The sequence below is a fragment of the Gossypium hirsutum genome, chromosome A04, assembly GCF_007990345.1.
Source record: "Gossypium hirsutum isolate 1008001.06 chromosome A04, Gossypium_hirsutum_v2.1, whole genome shotgun sequence".
NCBI classification, from domain to species: Eukaryota; Viridiplantae; Streptophyta; class Magnoliopsida; order Malvales; family Malvaceae; genus Gossypium; species Gossypium hirsutum.
In genome coordinates this window covers 45,284,320-45,307,048 of record NC_053427.1, presented here as the reverse complement: position 1 = coordinate 45,307,048, position 22,729 = coordinate 45,284,320, and the positions used below count along the sequence as shown (strand labels likewise).

Here is a 22,729-nt window from a genome sequence, read left to right as displayed (position 1 = left end):
GAAAGAGTTGAGATAATTTAGAGAGAATAGAGAGAGTTGGATTTGACCAATTGACCAAAAAAATTATCGAAATGGGCCGCTTTTTTAAAATATGATGGGAATGGTCCAATTTTACTAAAACGCGCTGAGCTGGCATTGTTTTCAGGGGAAAGTCAAAAAAGCGCATCCAACTCAGCACTTTTCCCTTCGACTTGTAAAGTGCGTCCAAGTTAGTGTGTTTTATTAAAGCGCTTCCTGGTCAGCACTCTTTTGCCCATGTTCCAACAACTAAGTTTCCAAAAAAACATCATTTTATTTTAAAAAAATACAAAAATAGGCCAATTTTTAAAAAAAATTACAAGAATGGGCTTTCTATATAAACCCAAAGTGGTAGCACTTTTTTTTTTTAAATCTTTTGGTGCCACCAATTAATATGAAAATTAAACTTACAAAACAGGCATGTATATAAGCCCAAAGTCTCATTTTCTTATTTTCTTAAGTAATGTGGGATATAAGATATGTGTATATATAGACTCATGAATAGATTTGCAACTTGTTCCTAGACAATATGGGATTCCTTTCTGTTTTAACTGACAACAAAATATTAAAGGCTACACTATATTTTATAATTTTTTTTACAAAACAATTTCTATTTTTTTATATTTTGTTAACTTTTTCTCATATTATAAAATTACCTTTTGAGATCTTTAATCTTGTTGCATTTTAGAATTGTTAGCATATACAAAACGACCATAATAAAAATAAAAAGAAGAAAAAACAAATTATACATATGAAACTTGTACATGCAATAATTTTCTGTTCAATTTTAAATGTTTGAAGTTAATATTCATGCAATTCTATTTTTTAACATAATTTTCTATTATTTCAATTTAGAAGTTATACTTTTAATTTTTAATTTTTTATTTTATTTTATGTTATGAATGTTTGATTAATAAATAAATGGTGAGTATTTGGTACTCAGATAGTATACTTTTTTGTAATTTTAAAAAATTGATATCTCTTTTTTAAAATATTTTTTAAAATATTTTACTACACTCATTAATTTTTTTAATCCTAATTTTAATTTAATTTTCAGTACCTAATGAATATTGATAAATTTATTTCAGATGTATTTTGACTAGATAGATAATCTGTTTAAAAATAGCATATAATTATGTTAAATAAGTTTTTTTTTATAGAAATATATAATATACATAAAATATAATAATTATTTTTCATATTTTTATTTCTAGATTAAATTACATTAATGGTCACTTAATTATGATTTTTTGGCTATCGAATTATAAAAACTTACAAAATAATCACTCAACTATTATAATTTTTTTTTGTCACCCAATTATCTTGAATTTTGAGGTATGTAACAAAAAAAAGAAGAAGACAAATTTGAATAGTTGAATGACAATTTTTTAAACAGATAATTCAAAAAAATATAATTAAATGATTATTTTATAACATTTTATAATTAAGTGATAAAAAATTTACCTTAAATACATAGGAATAACAACTTCATAATCAATTTTTTATGTTACATATGTATAAAATTCTTTATATGCAAATGATTTTTGTTTCAATATAACTTTCATTCGTTTGAAAAGAAAACAAATGTATATGAATCAATTCATTAATAATTTCATACCTACACATTATATTGATTGTTTGCATTAATTTTAGTGTTCAGTAAATAAATTTATATAAAGTTTTTAGTGAATATCTAATAATATTAGTATTGAAGTATATAAAATGAAATTGCTTTTTAAAAAAACAAATACAATAAAACAAGCCTGCATTAATGATAAATACTATATAATCTTCCACACATTCCCCAAACACCTTTAATTCAAACCCATTTGGTCATCTTCAAACAAGAAGAGACCAAATCCCACATCATTTTATATTTTATAATTTTGTTACTTATAGAGTTTAAAATTTTTATTTATAATGTAATAAATGTTAACATTTTGTAAAAATTTTAAATTCTATAAGTAAAAAAAATTATAAAATATAATATAACATTTAATCTTATGTTGTTAGTTAAAAGAGGAAGGAATCCCACATAATTCTATATATACACATATCTCGTATCCCACATTGCTTAAGAAAATAAAGGAAATGAAACTTTAGGTCTATATAAAGGCCTGTTTTGTAAGTTTTATTTCCACATTAATTGGTGGAAAAAAATTTATAAAAAAAAAGTGCTGCCACTTTGGTTCTATACAAAGGCCATTCTTGTAAATTTTAAAAAAAAATTGGCCTATTTTGTAATTTGTTTTAAAATGGCCTTTTTTGGAAATTTAGCCTTTGGAATACAAGCAAAAGAGTGTTGATTTGGAAGCGCTTTACTAAAAAGCTTTGACTTGAATGTGTGTCACAGGTTAGAGGAGAAAAAAGTGTTGAGCTGGATGTGCTTTTTTGACTTTCCCTTGAAAACGACGTTAGCTCAGTACGTTTTAGTAAAATTGGATAATTCCTTTATTTTTAAAAAAAATTGACCCATTTCCGTAATTTTTTTAGGAAATGGGCCTTTTCTGGTCAATTGGTCGTTGGATTTGAGTTATAAGAATGAAAAATGACCTAGTATTTATAGCAAAATAAAATAATTGATGGGCTCTTTTAAAATTTTACAGTTGCCTTGTTTGAATTTTGACTATTAAAAAAATGACTGTCGGAGGAAAGCGCATATAACTCAACACGTTTTTTGTAAAATCAACTTATTTCTCTAAATTTTGAAAAAAAATTATTTTGATCAATTAAAAAAAACTACATAATTCTATAATTTAACCTTATATTTGAATCAATATTTAGTGATCTTGATTCCTAAATCCAAATTTAGGAAACGAAAAAAAAAATTATAAATACCTGATCCGAGTCCACCTATTATTAGTATTACCTCTGATTTTGTGAAGTAAAATCCAGTAATCATGAGATTCGAATATTAATAGCCAGAGATTTTTTTTCTATCTTAATATTACAAAATTTAAATAAAAGACAGAAGAGAAAAAGAAGTGTAGACAGGAAGCTCCTGAGCCAAGTTGCCCTCCACTAAGTATACTAACATGAATACATGATGGAAAGCACGTGCTTCAAGCTGTTTAATATTATAGACAACCAATCTTCTCATTCTCTTTTCCTTTTTTAAACAACATATTTGTACATATATTTAGGTGGGTCAGTGGAGTAGTAAATCTTACCAATTTAACTCATTTATATATATAAGGTCTTTAATTAATCAATCTCGGGTTAGCATAATAAGTAGCATTGAATGAAATACCAATTCTTTTTAGTTATTTTTGTTAGTACTTGTTATTGTTGTATTTAAGAAAAAAACAATAGTTATCACATTATTTTTTAGTTATTTATACATTTTTTAATATTGAAATATACGCGTTTGATACTTCTATTTAAATTGACGAGAAATTATGAATAATTTTAAGCATTATAAAAAAATATTTAAATTTTTTTTACTTAGTGATTATAAGCTCTTATTAACAAAAGTCATTTCTTTTTAAGTTTAAAATAGGAGCAAAAAAGAGAAAAAAAATGTAAACTTCAACCTAAAAAGAAAAGAATTTTTTTTTGTCTAAATTCAATCTCATTTTTTCAAAAGTTTATCAATACCAATTAATATAATATAAAAAAATCAACAAATGAACAATTAATTCAATAAATTAACTCCACTCAAATTAACTAACAAAATTAAATATAAATTAAAATCACACATAAAATAAAATTTGAACATAAATCTCCCATGTTTTGTACTTCATCCTTGTGGTTAAAATTGTTTGGTATCAACATTTTGATATTTAAATACTTTCATATACGGATAATATTACTATTGGCTTTAAACTTTCATTTATGTGCAATAGGGTATCTATATAAAGAAAATATTCAATTTGATACTTATATTATTTCACCATATATCCGTGTACCTCAAAGCTTTAATATTATTCAATTTACATGCTAATTTTGAGACAATAAATAAATGAATGTAACACGTAATTATATAAGGATTTTAGATTTTGAATATGATTATTACAAGTGGATGATTAAATTACTTGATATTTTCCTTTCATTTATATTTTTAAACAATAAACAATTAAAAAACCTTTAAAAATTATATGATTTTCCATTAAAATTGAATTTAAAAAAATTATATTCAAATTTTAAAAAGTAATTATATAACAATATGTGCCATTCATTTGTTCATTATTGTCAAGTCACCGTATAAATTAAATGATGTAAACATTTGAAAGAAAGTTTAGGAGAGATGAACCCTTTCATATAACATCATTTATGAAAAAAAACAATTATTTATTGTTTAAATCATATTTCTTAAAAAAGAAAAAGGAAAAACATATTTCTCTTACTCCGAAAATTTCCATGTCCTAAAGCGAAACTAAAGGGTCCCAACCAAAAAGCCAAATCCAAAATTTTCGCTAATATTTCCCCGTATTTCAAATTGTGGCTCGGCTGATGGGTTCGGCTTCTCCTCCCACCATTGACCAAAAGTCAAATCAACAAAACCTCTAATTTCCAATCATAATAAGACACGTAAGTTTTCAATAATTTGACCATACAACATCTCATATTCTTCTCTTTTTATGTAAAGTCACAGTCTGTATATGATCAGAGTGAAAATACTTAAATTTCTTTTCTTCCTAGTGCTTCGAGAAGCCATCAAAAGAAAGTTCTCTCTTATCTTTTTCTAGGGTTTGCTTCTGAATCTGAAAACTCCAACTTTCCCTCTTGTTTTCTTGCCTTCCAAACACTCCTAAAGTTAACGGTAAGTTCGTGAAAAAAAATTAAAAAGAAAAGAACAATGAAATTTTCTCCTTGTCAACTGATTTTCCTTCTTTTCCAATGCAATAAAAGAAATAAAATCTATTGTTCTTATCCCTCAATTTCCTACAGTTTTAGTTTTTTCTGTTTTCTGAAATCTGAACAGTAAACCGACAACGTTTAACTCAAATCTGTCTTTTTCATAGGTTTAGTTTATTCTGTAGTTTTACTTTACTCTCTTTTTTTTTCATCCCCCGAAAGATATGCTAATAAGATCTAAGCATACTACCACTCGTAGAAAATAAAAGAAAAAGTGGCAATTTTGGAGAAAAAAGTTTGATTTTGTTTTCATTTATTTGACGATTAATAATGGGTTTAATCTTCACTCATTGTCTTGTTTATAGATTTGTAAGATCTGAGAAGCAAAATTAAGCAATTAAAAGGAAGGGGTGGAATTGATTTAAAGAAAAAATATGATGTCAATGCAAAACTTGGGGGAGATTGACATGGAAAATTTACTCCCAGGCAAAATCAGGAAACGAGGGTGTTCATCTTCAGCTTCATCGTCATCATCAATTATGCAAAACTACAGATTCAAGAGGGCGATTCTAGTGGGCAGCAAAAGGGGTGAATCCAGTACCCCCGTGCCTACATGGAAGCTGATGATGAGATCGCCTTCAATGGCGTCAATGCTACGAGCTATGGAGTCTCCTAGGTATGCAGGATCACAAAGTGGGAGTAAATTGAAGGGGCAGCAGCAGCAGCAGCAGCCGGTTTCGGCCAGGAAGCTGGCGGCGACGCTGTGGGAAATGAATGAGATACCGTCGCCTAGAAGAAAGGAAGGAAATGTGGAGAGGAGGAAAATGAAAGAAGGGAGAGAAAAGGGAGCAGCTGCTAGGTCGGTTCATTCGGGTTCTTTGCCTCCTCACTTGTCTGATCCTTCTCACAGCCCTGTTTCTGAGGTCGGTTGTTTTTTCCCTTTCCCTTTTAATTTCTTTTTAGAAAAAAATAAATATATTTTAAAAAATTGCATGTTATTTGTCTTCACCATGGGAATGGAAATTTTAGGAAAAAAGGGTCATTATCAGGAAAGTGATCGCTCTCAAGGGATTTTTTATCTTTTTGGAATATTATGGTTCTTTTGTTCTTTTATTTGTTTTCAAGGAATGAGCAAATAGTTGGGGTAGGTTTGGTTTATAATGTGTATTCAAGATTTGACCAGTTGATAACTAATCTATTGAATTTTGTGACTTTTGAGTCTGAGTGCTGTGTTTGTAGTTTTTGCTTTTAGCTTTTAAAGACTCCTGAATTATCACTTGGATCTCCTTCTTAAAGAAGCACGTAAGATTCTGCTTTTGATGAAAGTACATTTTGATCAGAAAGCTGTAATACTAAAAGTGTTTTAGGATGTAAACCCATCCTCATCAAAACACCAAGTTTCTATGAAATATTGTAGGGTTAATTGCAGTGCTGCATCAAACCAGGCTTAAATTTCACTTTTAAATGATACATTTCTCAATAAGAAAATGGTGCTTAGCACTTCAGCAGAAGTTTGTGATTTAAGGATTTAGACTTACTGGTTTTTTGCCTAGTTGACAAATGTGCTCAAATTTAGTAGCTTGGTGATTTTATCTCTTAGAATGCCAAGTACTCAAATTTAGTAGCTTGATGTTTTCCACTCCAAATATCACTCGTCTGTAATTGATACTGTTTCCGACTGCTAAGCCTCAAATACATGCTGCCAAAATCTACTGCTATTCCTTTTTCAGTGTAATGATAACCTAACCTATTGATTTTGCACAGTATATCTTTTTGCTTGGATAAATGATTTTGGTGTTATATTGATTCCTCTTCAGAGAATGGATCGATCTGGAACTGGTAGTCGCCAGAGAAGAGCGTCATCTGTTTCCCACAGGCTTAGGCATACTGACAATAATGTTGGAGTGTTGGATTCAGTTAGCAATGCCAGTTTAATGGAGGTATTCCTCTTGGATTTTGGAAAGGATGCAATTGCTTTCTTTCTCACCATTTCATGTATAGTTTTTAAGTACAGAATACAAGGTAGAAGAGAAACTATTTATTTTATTTTGAATATTTTTATGAATGTTTACGTACTTTAATCTTCTTTAGCTCGCCGTCATTTCAGAGTTTGCTAAGGTGTAGGGTAGTTGAGATTATGGTGAGTGCAAAGGAGATTAACGATCTTTATTTGGTAATGCAGATTGAAACTAGATCTCATGCCCAGACTCCCAAGGGATCAACTGTTGGTGTTAAGACTCGTTTGAAGGATGTCAGTAATGCCTTGACAACATCTAAAGAACTATTAAAAATTATCAACCGCATGTGGGGTCATGAAGATCGTCCCTCGTCAAGTATGTCCCTTATTTCAGCTTTACATGCTGAGTTAGAGAGAGCTCGTCTTCAAGTCAATCAGCTTATCCAAGAGCAGCGCTCTGACCAGCATGATATCAACTATTTAATGAAGTGTTTTGCTGAAGAAAAGGCAGCATGGAAAAACAAGGAGCAGAAAGTTGTCGAGGCTGCTATTGAGTCTATTGCAGGTGAACTTGAGGTGGAGAGAAAGTTGAGGAGACGTTTTGAAAGCTTAAACAAGAAGCTTGGGAAAGAACTAGCTGAGACTAAGACATCTCTTTTGAAATCAGTGAAAGAACTTGAGAGCGAAAAAAGGGCCAGGGTTGTAATTGAGCAAGTATGTGATGAACTAGCCAGGGATATCAGTGAAGATAAAGCTGAAAGGGAAGAGCTAAAGAGAGAGTCTGCCAAGGTTCTTCAAGAGGTTGAAAAGGAAAGGGAGATGTTGCAGTTAGCCGATGTGTTGCGTGAACAGAGAGTTCAGATGAAGCTCTCTGAAGCTAAATATCATCTTGAGGAGAAGAATGCAGCTGTCGACAAACTGCGGAACCAACTCGAAAATTTTCTAGGTACAAAAAGAGAGAAAGAAAAAGGGCGCTGTTCTCTAAATGAACCTAACAGTGAGGAGATTGCTGCCTATTTAAACAGAGTCCATTTTGGTTCCCATCCTAGTGAGGAAAATGACGAGGATGGAGAAGTTGAAGATGCAATTGAATGTGAAGAAGACTCGGCTGAAAGTGATCTCCTAGAATTAAATATGGACAACAACAGCAGCAACAACAACAAAAACTACAAGTTGGTGTATGCTTTTGCTGCTCGTGATTCAAGAGAACCTCAAATAAATGAAGACATCACAGGTAGAAACTCTGCCTCTAGCAAATTACCAAGGAGGAGTACTTCTCTACAGAGGAGCATATCGGACGGAATTGACTGGGGCATGCAGAAGGACAGGCATCAAGATTCTGTTGATAATGATTTAGAGTGGAATAGATTTACTGAATTGGAGAAGCAAGTAGAAACAAAAGGTTATGGAGATGAAATGCATGGATATAAAGCTGTAAAGGGTCTTAGGGAACACCTTTTATCTGATACAAGGGCTGGTAGGGTTTATGCTAGTCCAACATGTTCTTCAAGAGATATCAACAATGTAGCTCAAGAGAGGCCACCTTTGGTGCCTGGTAGTGTTCCGAAGTCGAGGCTGGCAGAATCCAGGAGTGAAGCCAATAATGCTAGGAAATCATGATGGTGAAATACAATTTTGTTGAGTATTTGCTTTGTTCACTATTCTCTAGTTCCCTTCTGACCTTGCAAAAGTGAACTCTGGGCAAGGGGAAGTAGTTCCGGATCGAGCTTGTTAGATTTGACAGCAAGAAGATTCAGGATTTGGATAGAAACGAGTTTCTTTTTTTCGTTGGTTACTGCTTTGTGTGATGATTCCTCTAGAGGTGCTCAAATTGCAATGATCGCTACTCAACATGTTATGTACCAGTAATTGGACCATTGATATGATCCAGCATCTTTTGTAGAGCCCTTTTTTTTTTGTTCCTTTTTACTTAAAAGGAATCTATGCTAATTGAACCAGTTTTATCTTGTGCAAAGTCTTGCGGTATAATTGAAATGTAAAAAAAATGCTTTAAGTGTTCAAAATCTTCTTCTATACCGCCTTTGTCATTTTAAGTAATTGAATAATGGGGCAATGGCGACCAGGGATCTCTGTATGAATTTACAGACCTTTTAGCGAGTTATGCAGAAAAAAATAAAAGGTAAAAGAGATTCTGTTGGGATCAATACTTAGGATCAATAGAGAGGAAAACAGATATGGCAATAAAAGATATTAGAGTTGTATGATTTAAATTTCTGTTAAAATAAAATACAAGTGGTAGGATAAGAGTATCTGCGAGAGAAAAGATGAGGGCTGAAGGCCGCATGCAATCACAGATCCCAAAAAACCAAAATATTGGACTGGGGTCGCAACCGGAGGTGCAGGGGTCGAAAGCCCCTGCAATACGGTACAAGCTATACAAGTGAAATCCATACAGAAGTTTACTTCTTCTATTTGGTATTTGATTAGAATAAGGTGTTTTAACTTTACTACATTACTTCTAATAGACATGGTCTTTACTCTGCCCTTGGTTTTCCTGTGTGTTCTATTTTGCCTCTTTCTTTACAATTTATTGTCATTATCTACGTTCAATTTTTACAAAAGGATTGAATGGATAGGTCTCATTTCAATGACCATTGACGGCATTTATGGCTACCACTTTATATTTCAGTAAATAAAACTTCATTCCATTCATTTATCGAACTATACAAAAAGCCGTCTCTATACATTGGGGCATACAGAATGTTGATAACTTACCTTGGTGTTTTGTAACAAGGGAGGCTGACAATGAACCATCCACTGCATTTTTCAGAAGATCCTTTTAAGATCAGCAATTATGAAAGTCTAAACTAACTATTTTGCTGTTAGAAAGATATGAACTCAGTTATAGATCTAAGATAAATCAACGAAAGCTGCTGTCTTCACAGCAGTTTGATAAAGAACAAGGTTGGGTTAGTTTGCAGACCAACCAACAGAATCCGGTCCCATACCAAGTCCCTACTTCACCAAATTCTAGCTTTGCTGGAGTTGTCTCTTCAAGATCTAGAAGAGTAAGAGAATGTGTCAATGAAGTGAGGTTAAAGTATCTTCATAGATGATCAATGTTGAAAAATGTTATCCGGTCATGGAGATAAATATTAATAGGAACCTCACCTAGATCAGCTGATATAAGGGACTCTCCTTGGTAATTAGCTCCTGCCAAAATGGTCCCTGAGGGTGAAACAATAACACTGCCCCCACTGCATACTATTGTGTCCAGTAGGGTCACCATTTGAATCTCCGTCTATGCATTTGAGCGGCAGAGAGTAGTCTTTTCTGCAACAGAACTGATTGGCAGATAAAACAAAGCACCTGCCCTCTATGGCAATGTGAATCATGGATGCTCGCCATTCTTCCCTGGCATCAGCAGTTGGTGCACAATACATTTGAATACCTGTGAATACGGTGGACTAAATTTAAAAAAAGGAAAAAGAAAAGAGTTTGATGTTTGTAATGGAAAAATGGCAAGCTCTAGTCAGAGAAAGAAATATGTGATAACAGCAATGCTAGATCATCGTTAAACGATGTGCACAAAGAAATGCTGTTTGTCTATATTGGATTTGCAGGGTGAATCTAGTAGAAAGCCATGAACAAAACATAATTTATCAAGGATTCCTCAACTGGCAACAAACAATAAATTCTACCTTTAGCATACAATTCAGTTCTCAAAGATAGGATCCTATTGTCCAAATAAAGAAGGCCACCAACTTTCCCAATGGCTGTCCGATATAATGGCAATGATGATTTCTCTCCAGAACACCATACTACACATTCAGATGCACTTCGCATTATCTTCCGATGTTTTCCGAGATACTGTCCCACAAGATCAAAAAACAGAATCGTGCTAAAGAGATAGAATCCGTCTTTCTCCACTACTCCCATTACTAAATGAACTTTATATCTACATGAACTTTTCACAAGTCTATCAACTCCAGGACCTGTGTACATAAAAATAACCAATATAAAATCACAAACAAGACGAATAGGGCATCTCAAGTTCTGCATACAACATAATAGATCACAGAAACAAGAAACGATTGCAGCATCATCCATAGATAGACTAACTAACAAGTGCATCAAGTGTTAGAATCTGCTAAACTTCCAACTCAAGGTCATGTTTAAACTAGAAAGTTCAATTCTTTTCATTCTTGGACAACAATGTCTGAAGGTAAATTAATCCGGTATTAATTACTTTCATATACACATATGGATCCTATAAATCTGTTTGAAAGGTGAAGAGCTGGGACCTGCGACCTCAATGGCAGAAGCATGATACTTGGGAAGCTGCTGATTATCTTCATTTGGAGACTCAAAAGGACAGCCCCTTGGATATCCACCAACAAAGGCTTCTGGGAAAACAACTTACTGTGAACCATATGCAGCTGAGCCAGCAACTAGGCTCTCTGCTTTATCTACTCATTAAAAATAATAACAACACTCTCAATTATAAATAAATAAAAAAGAAAAGAAAACTGAGCTCACCATGATATGGGTAGGGACAGTTTCAAATAAGAAAGGGGGAAGGGCCCAGCTAGATTTAAACAAATTTCCCACCACAACCCCAAGAAATAAGACTATTGAGTCAAGTGGGGTACCCAGTGTGGCGGGAGTGTCAAAGAAAACAGTGGAAGCTTGAACCACCGTAGCCCTCACTCGACCCTTTTCCATGTAGGCAGGGGCAGAAGCGAATAATAGAGTCGGATGGGTGATGGGGTCGGGCGGGACTAAGTCGGGGCGGGTTTGTTGAAGGAGCCATTGAATGGTTCCGCCGTTGGTTCGGTGACCCATTTCCCGGGTCAAGCGGAATAGACCGGAACAGCAGGTTAAAGGTATCCTGATCCGCCGATCACGACCTTCTACTTTGATGTGGCGATCGCCCTTATAACGGCGTCGTTTCTTGGACTGTTGTAGAGAAGTGGGTCCACCTTCTTCTGCATTTTCTGGGAGGAAGGGTCTTTGTTCATTTTCTTCTTCCTGTTGTTGTTGGTCCACTGATTGAGTTTGGGAATCCATTTTTGGTTTCTTTTTTTCTTTGTCTGGTTTGTTTCTTCGTTATTCTTGCCGGAGTTGTTGTTGTAGTAGTAAATAACGATGTCTGAATTCGCAGTCGCTTGGTAAAAATCAGTCTCCGCTTTTGTGGGCTTTAATGAAACGAAAAATGCCCCCTTTTTTCCTTTTTTTACAAAGCAGCAAAACCCTAACAACTAAATAATTTATTACAACTCAAACTCAAGTCATGCTTAAAATAATAAACACCTTTAATTATCATATCATTAATATTTATTGAGCAAGAAAGAAAAAATATTTTTTTAAAATTCTATCCACTCCTTTTAAGAGAATGGCTAAACTACTTACAATGTTTAGAATTAGCCATTACCCCTCACAACTCATAAACAGTAAGATAATGCGTTTCAATACACTCGAACTTATATTAATTAATGCTCATGCCAATTAAGTTAAAACTCAATAAATAAGAAAAAAAAATTATTAAAAGTATATTATTCAAGTAATATATATTGAATTTATCCATTTAAGGTATTTTTTATTTAGTTGTAGCCTATTTCATCACATAGTTTGATTTGTAACACTAACACTGTTAGTTTATGATAATATGACATTAATAGTCAATTAGACGATAACATGTGATAATCTCTTATATAATAATTAAAAATATTAATATTAATATATATCCTTCACATTAAGAATAAACTTAGACAAATTATTGTCTTGATGTATTTGATATGAACAACTATTTATCTAGATACATTCTAAGATTTTTTTTAGTAATTTTATATATTTAAAATCATTTAAAAAATATCAAGTTATTTATATTATTATTTTAAAATTTAAAAATATATAAAAACATTTTCAAAAATTTAAAAATATAAATTAATAAAAAAAGTATAAAAAAATTTACAACTAAAATGAATCTGAACATATTCAAATCCATCTAAATAACCATTTGTTCATATTCATTCTAGATATACTTAGTAATTTTATATATTTATAAATTTGTATATATAAAATTTATATACTATATGTAAGAGCCCAATTTTGCCTGGGCTTAATAATAAAACAACAACAAAAAAAAATAACAGTCTATTTAGAAGGCTCGAGAGCCCAAAACAATTTATTACAAGCCCAAATATAAAGAAAGGCCCAATGGCCCAAAATTCTAATCTTTCAGCAGAAACCCTAGTTGCTCTAACCTCTTGCTGCGCCGCTCCCCGACATGTCAGTGAACACGGCGCCCAAAACCTTCCCCCTTGCACCAAAACAGCAGCAGCAACCCTGTTGACTTTCACCGCCCCTGCAAGAAACACAAAAAAGGAAAAGAAGTAGAAACAAACAATCGAAAAAACATATATTGTAATATTATTTCGGTTATAAAAATTGACCTTTGTAACACGCAAAAAAATCAAATACAAAAAAATAGAATTTTAAAAAGGTAGCTCTTTTATTTATTTATTTATTTTTCTTGTAACACCCCTAACCCATATTCATTACCGGAACAGGGTTACGGAGCATTGCCAAAATTTACAGATAAAAAAAACATTTAATATCATTTGTAAATCATATTAGAAATCAATCATATACAATCATATTGCCTCTTATTTAAGCCTTCAAGGCTCAAAACATACATTAGAAACAGGTCGGGACTAAATTGGGTACTTAGAGAATTTTTCGCAAAACTTTAAAATTTTCTAAGAGTGCAGAGGCAGACACCCATGTGGTTAGGCCGTGTGGGTATTCGAAGTAGGGCACACGACCGTGTCCCAACTCGTGTCCGTACCCATGTAACTCTCTGACTTGGGTCACATGGCCAAGTCACACGCCCGTGTGTTAGGCTATGTGTAAGTGTAGGGGTCACACGACCAAGCCATACGACTGTGTGCTAGGCCGTGTGATCAATTCTGAGCATTTTGTTTTGAAATTTTAAAGATGTAGAGGACACACGGCCAAACCACAAGCCCATGTGCTAGGCCATGTGTCAGACAAGGCTTAGAAACACGCCCGTGTCTCTGCCCATGTGGACGAAATAAGGCCATTTCTAAGTCATATTTCTCACTCATTTGGTCTTCCACCTACATTAACATTTTAACACAGTCAATAACCAATCCAAGACATTTAAACTAAACCAAAACCAAGTCATAATCATGTCATATACCTCATTTCTCAACATTCAAATTTACCAGATTAATCAAAACATCTATTTGCTTACTTATACCAACTATACTATCTCATCTCATACATCAATATGCCTATAACTTATCCATCACTCAACCACATCAAACACAACAAACATGAAGAAGCCACACATATATATACACAACAAAAGTATGTCCAACTCAAGCCATTCCAATGGCTATTTATAACTAAAACACATATTTGTTATCAATGACTCATTTGCACCTATACATGTCATTATATTAGTAGTTCCTTACATATACCGAAATGAGCTAAAGGATAGTGTGATGATGCTCCGACCAACTTCCAACCACTTCGAGCTTCTGAATTACTATAAAATAGGAAAAATAATACAGGGTAAGCATATTGTGCTTAGTATGTTAGTATGACGGGAAATTAACTTACCATTCATTTACATTTAATGTAACAGCTCATTTTTAGTGAAATTGGAACAGTGGTTTTAGGACTACAAATCTGAGTTAGAAAAAAAATTGTTTTAATAATATTTCATGGTCTGCATTATGATAGGAAAGACGTACGAAAATTTTGTTAAGAAAATTTTACCAATGACATGTTTAATTATGGAAAGGACAAAATTGCATAAAATGCAAAAGTTGAGTTCTAGTAGCTATGAATATCAAATAGCTATGGAATTAAAAACTTGAGGTCCTTATATGGTAATTAGACCATTAAGAAAATTTAGTAGATATTTTTGATGATTCGTCCATGAAAAATGAGAAAAAGGAAATGACTAAATTGGAATTTGAAATAAATAAAGATGATAATAGCCTAATATCATCTTATTTCATCATCTTCCCCAAAATTTCTATGGAAACCCTAGGAAAGAGAAAGAAAATCAAGCAAGCTTAATTAGGTAAGGAATCATGTCCCGTTTTTAGTAATTTTCATATTTCCAATATCGTAATAACTTAATCTATCTATTTTGGGGATCAATTTGTAAAGATATTAAAGTATTGAAATTTTTTCATGGATAAATATGCTGAAAATTTGAAATTTATGGTAGAAAATGAAAGGTTGTTGATAGATAAACAACTTTTGTAAAGTGAATTATCATGAAATTGTGATTTAGGGATTAAATTATAAATATGTAAAATTCATGGAATTTTTTTTTATCTTTATGAAATATATGTGCTATAAATGTTATATGTAAAAATTGGTTAGGCTTGGAATAAGAATTAAATTGCATGAATTTCATTTTCCAAGCCTAGGGACAAAATCGTCATTTATGAAAAGTATAGGGGCAAAATGGTAATTTTACCTAGGATGTGAATTGAATTAAATTGTGTATGAAATTGATTAAATTGACGTTAAATTCATTTATATAGATCTGAAAAGACCTAATACTAAGTTGGATCGAGGAAAATAAAAAATATCGGATTAGTAGATCCTTGTATATGAACGTTTATCGAGGTAAGTTAGTGTAACTAAATTGTGTACATTTATATATTTGAATAAATTTTGTAATTGTCATGTATATGAAATTTATTGAAAATCTGATAATACCTGATAAGTGTTAAATTACATTTGAACAAATAAAAATCGATGGATACAAGTTTCTCGTATTGGTTGTGGTCTTACATATGTTGCAAACACACCATAGCTCAAAAGAATATCTTGGATTAGCCCTCTCGAGCTTCCTATATATGGTTCTTGCGAGCTTCCCGTTACAGCTTTTCGGATCGTCCCGATAGGTTGTGATCCTACATTTGTTGTGGGTACACCTTAGCTCTTATGAGCATCCTAATTATAGGCTCTTCATGAGCTTCTTTTTTAATTGGCTCTTTGTAAGCTTCCCGATAGTGCTCGCTTGAACTCCCTGATATATGGGTATTTGCAGCTTCCCATTTACATGGCTCTTTGTGAGCTTTCTGATAGGCTCTTTGTGAGCTTCTCGATTTTGGCTCTTATGAGCTTCCCGTTAAATAACCCTGATAAGCTTCCCGATAGGCTCTTTGTGAATTTCCCGAAATGGCTCTAAGTGAGCTTCCTGTGATAAGGCTTGAGAGTGTGCTTCCTAATTATGTGCTCTAAAGAGTACCCCCGTATAAGAATTGACGGATCAATGATAAGTACATCTTGTGTATACTACCTGGGTTATACATCGATATTTCAATGATTCAACGAACAAAGGTCTTAATATGAGAAAATATGAGAATTAAATGAATTATATCATGAATATCCCTGAAATACCCGGAAATGGATGTATGATGAGCTCATCTCTGTTTTCTTGATAATCATATAAATTTCATGACTAACTTGTTTCATGAGAGCATGTGTTTAAGCAATTGGTCACATAGTTTTGGATGCATGTTTGTATGCTTACTTTAAATGAATATGATTGGTAAGTTAATTTCCTATTACACGAACTTACGAAGCATTTGAAATGCTTATGCGGTTTTCTTTTCTCTGTTTTATAGTGCTCGGAAGCTCGTAAAGGTTGGAATCGGTTGGAGCACCATCACCTATCCTTCAGCTCGTTTTTGTATAAATAGAAAACTTATTTTGGTATAATGACACGTATAGGCTAACTTGGTCAGTGTTGGCATTTAAATGGTTGATTGTAATATAGCCATTGGAATGGCTAGTGATGATATATTTAGTGAACATATATATATATACGAGGTTATAATATGGTTAATATATGTGTGCTTGATATGTTTAGATTGAATCATGGTAAACATAAGTGTTTTACAAAAGGTGAATTTAAATAGACGTGATGATATATCATGTATAATGTTAATGTTGGCTTGATTCTAATGTCTTAAATTGGATGGTATATGTATGCAAGTATTAATGTAGGTACAAGACAAAAAAATTTTGGTGAGAAATAAGGCTTGGGAATTGCTTTATTTTGTCCACAAGGATAGACACACGGGCGTGTGTCTCAACCGTGTGCGACACACGGCCATATGTACGGGAGTATAGTTTGGCCGGGGGTATAGTTTCGCCGTGTGTCCCCTGCATCTTAAGAATTGAGAAACAAAATGCTCAGAATTGGTCACACATATAGAGACATGGGCGTGTGTCTCAGCCATGTGAAACACACGGCCCAACACACGGGTGTGTGTCTTGGCCGTGTGAATCTTGCACAAATTTTTGAAAATTAAATTGTCCACACTAGCCTGTGACCCAAGTCAGTAGCTACCCTAATTTGAACACGGGCTGGGACATGACCGTGTGCCTCATATCAAATGCCCACACGACCTAAGACACGGGCGTGTCACTTGGTTGTGTGAGCTACACGGCCTGACCACATGGGCGTGTGTCTCCTGCACCTAAGAAAAATTTTGAAATTTTGTGAATTTTTTTTTGAGCTTTCGGTTTAGTCCCGATTTGATTCTAACATGTGTTTTCGGCCTTGAAGACCCAATTAAGGGACGATATGATTGATTTTGAATATGAATTGTAAATGATATAAATTTTCTGTAATTGATCTATAAACTCTAGTAATGCTTCGTGATCCTGTTGTGACACCCCTAAAGTGACCCTAGTCGGAAAGTGGTTTCGGGACCACTAAACCGAGTCATAAAGATAATTAACCGTCATAGTTGATGCTCATTATATGTACATATGCATGTGTGAAAATTTCATGTTTGAATTTTGTTAATAGTAAGTGAATTTTATCAAATAGGACTTATGTGAGAAAATTTGGAAATGTGCTAGGCAAATGTAAAGTGGCCTAATAATGCATGTTGTGAAATGATGGGTTTGCATGTCAAATTACCCAAAATTAAAGCATAGTGGCCGGCCATGCTATGGGTGGAAACATGTTGCAAACATGTTGTGTTAGTGAGTTATGTTAGAAAGAATAAAAAAAAGGGGTTAGGATTAAAGTAATGCAAAAAGGTGGAGTGATGAAAAAAAAATGGTCTCATCCATGCCCCCCCCCTTTGCCGTGAATGGAAGAAAGGAAACAAAGAAAAAAAAAGTGTTCATCCTTGAACATCTTTGGCCGAATAGAAGAAAGAAAGGAAGGGAATGAGCTTGGAGAAAAATCGGCTATGAAGGCTCACTAGATTAAGGTATGTTTAGTGTTGCTTTGAAAGTTCATACATCCCTTGGATGATTAGTCTAAATTCTAACTATCTCATGGATGGATTTGGGATTATTAGAGAGTTAGTATTCGACTAAGAGGCTTCAAAAGTTTTAGTTGAAGCCTTGAGACTATTAGCATGTTAGCTATATGGATGTGTTAAGTTACTTGAAATGCTAGATAAATTTGAACTCCCTACCAAATTCTTTAGGCAACCCATGTTAGAAATTTCGGTATTGAGATGTCTAGATCTTTCGGCCATTGTAGCTATGGAGGAATAAAGTTTTTGTTTCTTGTTAAATTGGATGAATCTTGTTGTATGAGTGCTTGAACAAACTATGATTAAATGGATGCATAGATTCAAAGTGGGAAGAAATGGGTTATTATATTTGATGCTAATGCCGAATATGAAGATGATGAACTTGAATAAATAATATTCAGCTAGCATGATAAGTTATGAAATATTAAGTAGATGATATAATTGATTGATGAAGTGGCTAATAGGGATTTCTAATGAAATTGTTGCCAAGGCCGAATGTATCATGAAGTAAATAAAAAAAAATTCTAAATGTGCATTATGTGCTTATATGTGTATTCGGCCAGGGAAGTTCGACAAGAAACTTTGATAGGTTTGAGAGATGAATGACCGAATGAGCTAGAGGTTATGTATGGATGAATTTTATGCACATGTGTGTGTGTGGCATTAGTAGCTAATGGCATTCGGCATTGTTTAATTAAAATTAGAAATGAATGCTTGAAAGTTAAATAGGTCACTCTAATGACCAAATATGCTAAAAGCTAATATATGGACAAATGATACGAACGAATTGGTTTTTGAAATGTATATGGTTGCCATATATATGTGTTTGATTGAGAAGTAAATTTGTTTGATTTAGCTCAAGAGCCTAGAGGATCAAAGTTGGATAAGGGAAAGGAAAAAAGTGATCGAAGAGCCGTCGTAATCGTTCGGCAACTTCCGAGGTAAGTTTTAAGTGTTTAAACGTTGAGTAAATTCAATTATAATAGGACATGATGAGTTGATTTAGTAAGATATGATGTGGCCATGATATGTTCTAAGCTCAAATGGTAAGTTCTTAAGTGTTTGAGCTTGGGAATTTAAGGGTAATTTGAAATAGTCTGCTTCGGACAGCAGCAGTAACGTGACTGTAGAAAATCACCATAAATTTATGGACTTGAATTAGAGGCTGAATGGGACATGAAATTAAAGCTTAATGAGTCTAGTTTCTTATAAAAGAAACAGTGTAAGCAAAGGAATTTCCGATAATGAGATATTTAAAGTTGTGTGAGACGGTGTCAGAATGACTCCGAAATCCCCTGTTCTATTTTTAGAAAATCATTATAAATTGTACGAAAATGGTTATAAGATAAAATTTATATGCTTAGACTCCTTAATGAGTCTAGTTTCAAATGAAATCAAATACAACACATTTTGAATTCTGTAAAATGAGAAATTTGATTCGTAGTGAAGAGTGGTCAGATTAGTCAAACAGTGAAACAGGGGAAACTTTAAGAAAAATCTGGTATTGATTGGCCAAACCTAAAATTCTAGAAATTTTATGGATGGAAGATATACGAGTCTATATTCAGGAAAAATTAACGGAAAGTGATTTGGAGTTTTGTAGCTCCAGTCATAAATAATTTAGTGACTATTGCTCAGGAAAAACAGCTTGTGCTGAATTTGAGATTATGTTGTGAACCTTGATAAACTTGTTTTAGTTGCTCACAAGCTATTGATTAAACCCATACTTGAATTGTAAATCGTGATATTGTAAGTTTATGAGTATTCGAATATGAAATGATAGTATGGCCTAATGGCCGATATGATGAATGTGAAAGTGTATATATGTGATAAGGCCTAATGGCCGATGTGATGAATGTGAAAGTGTATATATGTGATAAGGCCTGATGGCCGATGTGATGAATGTGAAAGTGTATATATGTGATAATGCCTAATGGCCGATGTGATGAATGTGAAAGTGTATATATGTGATAAGGCGTATATATGTGATAGGGCCTAATGGCCGATGTGATGAATGTGAAAGTGTATATATGTGATAAGGCCTGATGGCCGATGTGATGAATGTGAAAGTGTATATATGTGATAAGGCCTAATAGCCGATGTGACGAATGTGAAAGTGTATATATGTGATAAGGCCTAATGGCCGATGTGATGAATGTGAAAGTGTATATATATGTGATAGGGCCTAATGGCCGATGTGATGAATGTGAAAGTGTATATATATGTGATAGGGCCTAATGGCCGATGTGATGAATGTGATAAGTCCCGAAGGGCATTTGTGTCAGTACTATATCCGGGTTAAAACCCCGCAGGCTTTATGCGAGAATATTATCACTGGTTAATGTCCGTAAGCTTCGTGCTCGTACTATATCCGAGCTCTAAAGACCCGATGACTACGTGTGGGGATTTTGTCCGGGTAAGACCCGATAACTTCGTGTGGAGATTATGTCCGGGTAAGACTTCGTAATAAGAATTGCTTATAAATATATTCAATGCGAAAGGTTAAACAGGTATGTACTCCAAGTTTATATGTGAGCTTGATTTGCACTAAATCATAAGGTAGTTATGTGACGCATACGAGAGCAATCTATGAGACTATTCCTATGATTATGTGACATCGGATCAGAGTGAGAGGTTATGTGAAATCATACGATATATCTATGTCACATGAGCTCACTTTTATGTGAAAGTTTATCTGCCTATTGTATATGATGAGATGTGCATATTCGGTAAAGGGATGGTATGCCCGAAGGAAGAGTGAAATAAAAATACGAACAACTATGTTATAATTTGATTGTTATCTGTTGACACTGCTTAAAACTTATTACGCATTGTAATGCTTACTCCGTTTACTCTGTTTCCTCTGTTTTATAGATCTCATTGCGAAGCTACAGGCTCGGGGATCGTCAGCAACTAGTCACACTATCACTATCCACTGTTTGGTACTGCTATGTTTTGGATTATCTTATGGCATGTATAAAATAGACTAGTGGCGGAAGAATATTTTGGTTAATGTATATAGCCATGCGAAAATGGCTTATATATGTTTGAGCATAATGTTATAATCATTTGGTATGGAATGGTTAATCACTATCATAATTTGTGCTATTCATGCTAAAAGGGCTAGTTGAATCATGGAAACTATGAAATAGGTAAAGTCTACCTTAAAGGCAGATGCTGGCAGCAGCAGTGATGTAGATTTGGAAAATCACTAAAAATAGTAGGATTGTAATTAAATAATGAATAAATTATGTAAACAAACCTTGATGAATCTATTTTAATAGGAAAGTAACGAAACGATTATTTGGACAGTATGTTAAGAGATATTCAGGTTCTCGTGAGACAGGGCCAGAACGGTTTCTGGATTCCCTGTTCCGACTTTGGAAATTCATTATAAATTAACCAGAGATAATTAGGAGTCATGCCATATATGTATAGATTCCTCTCTGAGTCTAGTTTCTATAGAAACAAACGGCATCAGTATTGAAGCTCTGTGCAGCGAGATATCCAAGTCGTCATGCGCAAAGGTCAGTGTAGTCGATCCCTGTAACATGGGAGACTTTGACTAATAAACTGTACTAATTGGCCCGACCAAAAATTATAGAAAAAAATATGTAGATGGGAATATGAGTCTAGTTTCAGGGAAAAATTACGAAACTGATTTTCGAGTTGTGAAACTCAAGATATGATTTTTAAGGTGACAGTGTCGCAGTTAGCCAACTGCCTGGAAAATTTTAAAATGGACTGCGATAGTAAGCGAATTTAGTCTGTGAACCCCTCGTGTCCGACTCCGGCAACGGTCTCGGGTACGGGGTGTTACAATTTTATTGGTATCAGAGCTACGGTTTAGTCGATTCTAGGACTAACGTAGCACGCGTGAGTCTATTTATACATGCCATAAAGTGATAAAATGATAGTGTGATGATTTTTGGCTATTAAAATGTGTTTGTTGTATTGTAATGAATCTTGATCCCGATCGAGCTGTAGCAAGCTTCTGACTATGAGAATTTACGATATAACTTCATTTAGATATGCCTAAATTATTAAGTTGATCAGGTACGTATCATGTACTCGTATTTGAATTTCGATTTGGATTGAATTATAAGGGTATAAGTGATGCAATTTTGAAGGAGTGTTATGACTATAAATGTGATTTTTGTATGTGGCTATGGAACTGGAAGTTGAATGGTCGATAAGCATGTTGTGTTTGTATTCAAGTAATGTAAATGATATACTAATGTGTATTGCTATATGTGTATATGTATGTAGAGACGAAATTGTCGAATGTAAAAAGGCAGTGAAGCGTATAGAGTGGTTGGTTTTCAGCACTAAGTGTGCGGGCAATAAGTGTTCACGGTTGTGAGATTGGCACTAAGTGTGCGGGCTTGAAATGCATGGCACTAAGTGTGCGAGTTTAAAGTACATGGCACTAAGTGTGCATGGTTGATTATTAAGCACTATGTGTGCGAACCCACTATATATATATTTTCTATCAATTATTTATATTAAGGGTGCGACCTTACCAAGTCGATTTCGGACAGCGGAAAGGGGTAAGTTCTTGAGTAATAGAGCTTAAATTATGATTTGATTAGATCATGCTTTAAGCAAATCAAAATCATGCTCTTTGTGTGTGGCTATTGAGCCGAAATTGCAAGAA

At 33.5% G+C, this 22,729-nt stretch overlaps 2 protein-coding genes across 5 annotated transcripts; one reads left to right on the top strand and one right to left on the bottom strand.

Moving 5' to 3' along the window:
* The first annotated feature begins 4,620 nt into the window (after nt 1-4,620).
* On the top strand, nt 4,621-8,730 carry LOC107948431 (uncharacterized protein At5g41620). 2 transcript variants are annotated; one of them, XM_041111343.1, is made up of 4 exons: nt 4,621-4,780; nt 5,181-5,738; nt 6,633-6,755; nt 6,998-8,730. In XM_041111343.1, exons 2-4 carry the CDS (start codon nt 5,250-5,252, stop codon nt 8,390-8,392), a joined length of 2,007 nt encoding a protein of 668 aa, XP_040967277.1. In that variant the 5' UTR covers nt 4,621-4,780; nt 5,181-5,249; the 3' UTR covers nt 8,393-8,730. The 2 variants fall into 2 exon arrangements, with proteins under 2 accessions (XP_040967277.1, XP_040967279.1); XM_041111345.1 differs by having other exon boundaries at nt 4,624-4,780; nt 5,302-5,738.
* Nucleotides 8,731-9,416: 686 nt separating this feature from the next.
* On the bottom strand, nt 9,417-11,979 carry LOC107947835 (bifunctional nitrilase/nitrile hydratase NIT4B). 3 transcript variants are annotated; one of them, XM_041111347.1, is made up of 4 exons: nt 11,273-11,979; nt 11,038-11,139; nt 9,905-10,184; nt 9,417-9,793 (listed from the first exon to the last, which is right to left on the bottom strand). In XM_041111347.1, exons 1-3 carry the CDS (start codon nt 11,801-11,803, stop codon nt 10,125-10,127), a joined length of 693 nt encoding a protein of 230 aa, XP_040967281.1. In that variant the 5' UTR covers nt 11,804-11,979; the 3' UTR covers nt 9,417-9,793; nt 9,905-10,124. The 3 variants fall into 3 exon arrangements, with proteins under 3 accessions (XP_040967281.1, XP_040967282.1, XP_040967280.1); XM_041111348.1 differs by having other exon boundaries at nt 10,435-11,974; XM_041111346.1 differs by lacking the exons at nt 9,417-9,793; nt 9,905-10,184 and having other exon boundaries at nt 10,697-11,139.
* Between the last annotated feature and the right edge of the window lie 10,750 nt (nt 11,980-22,729).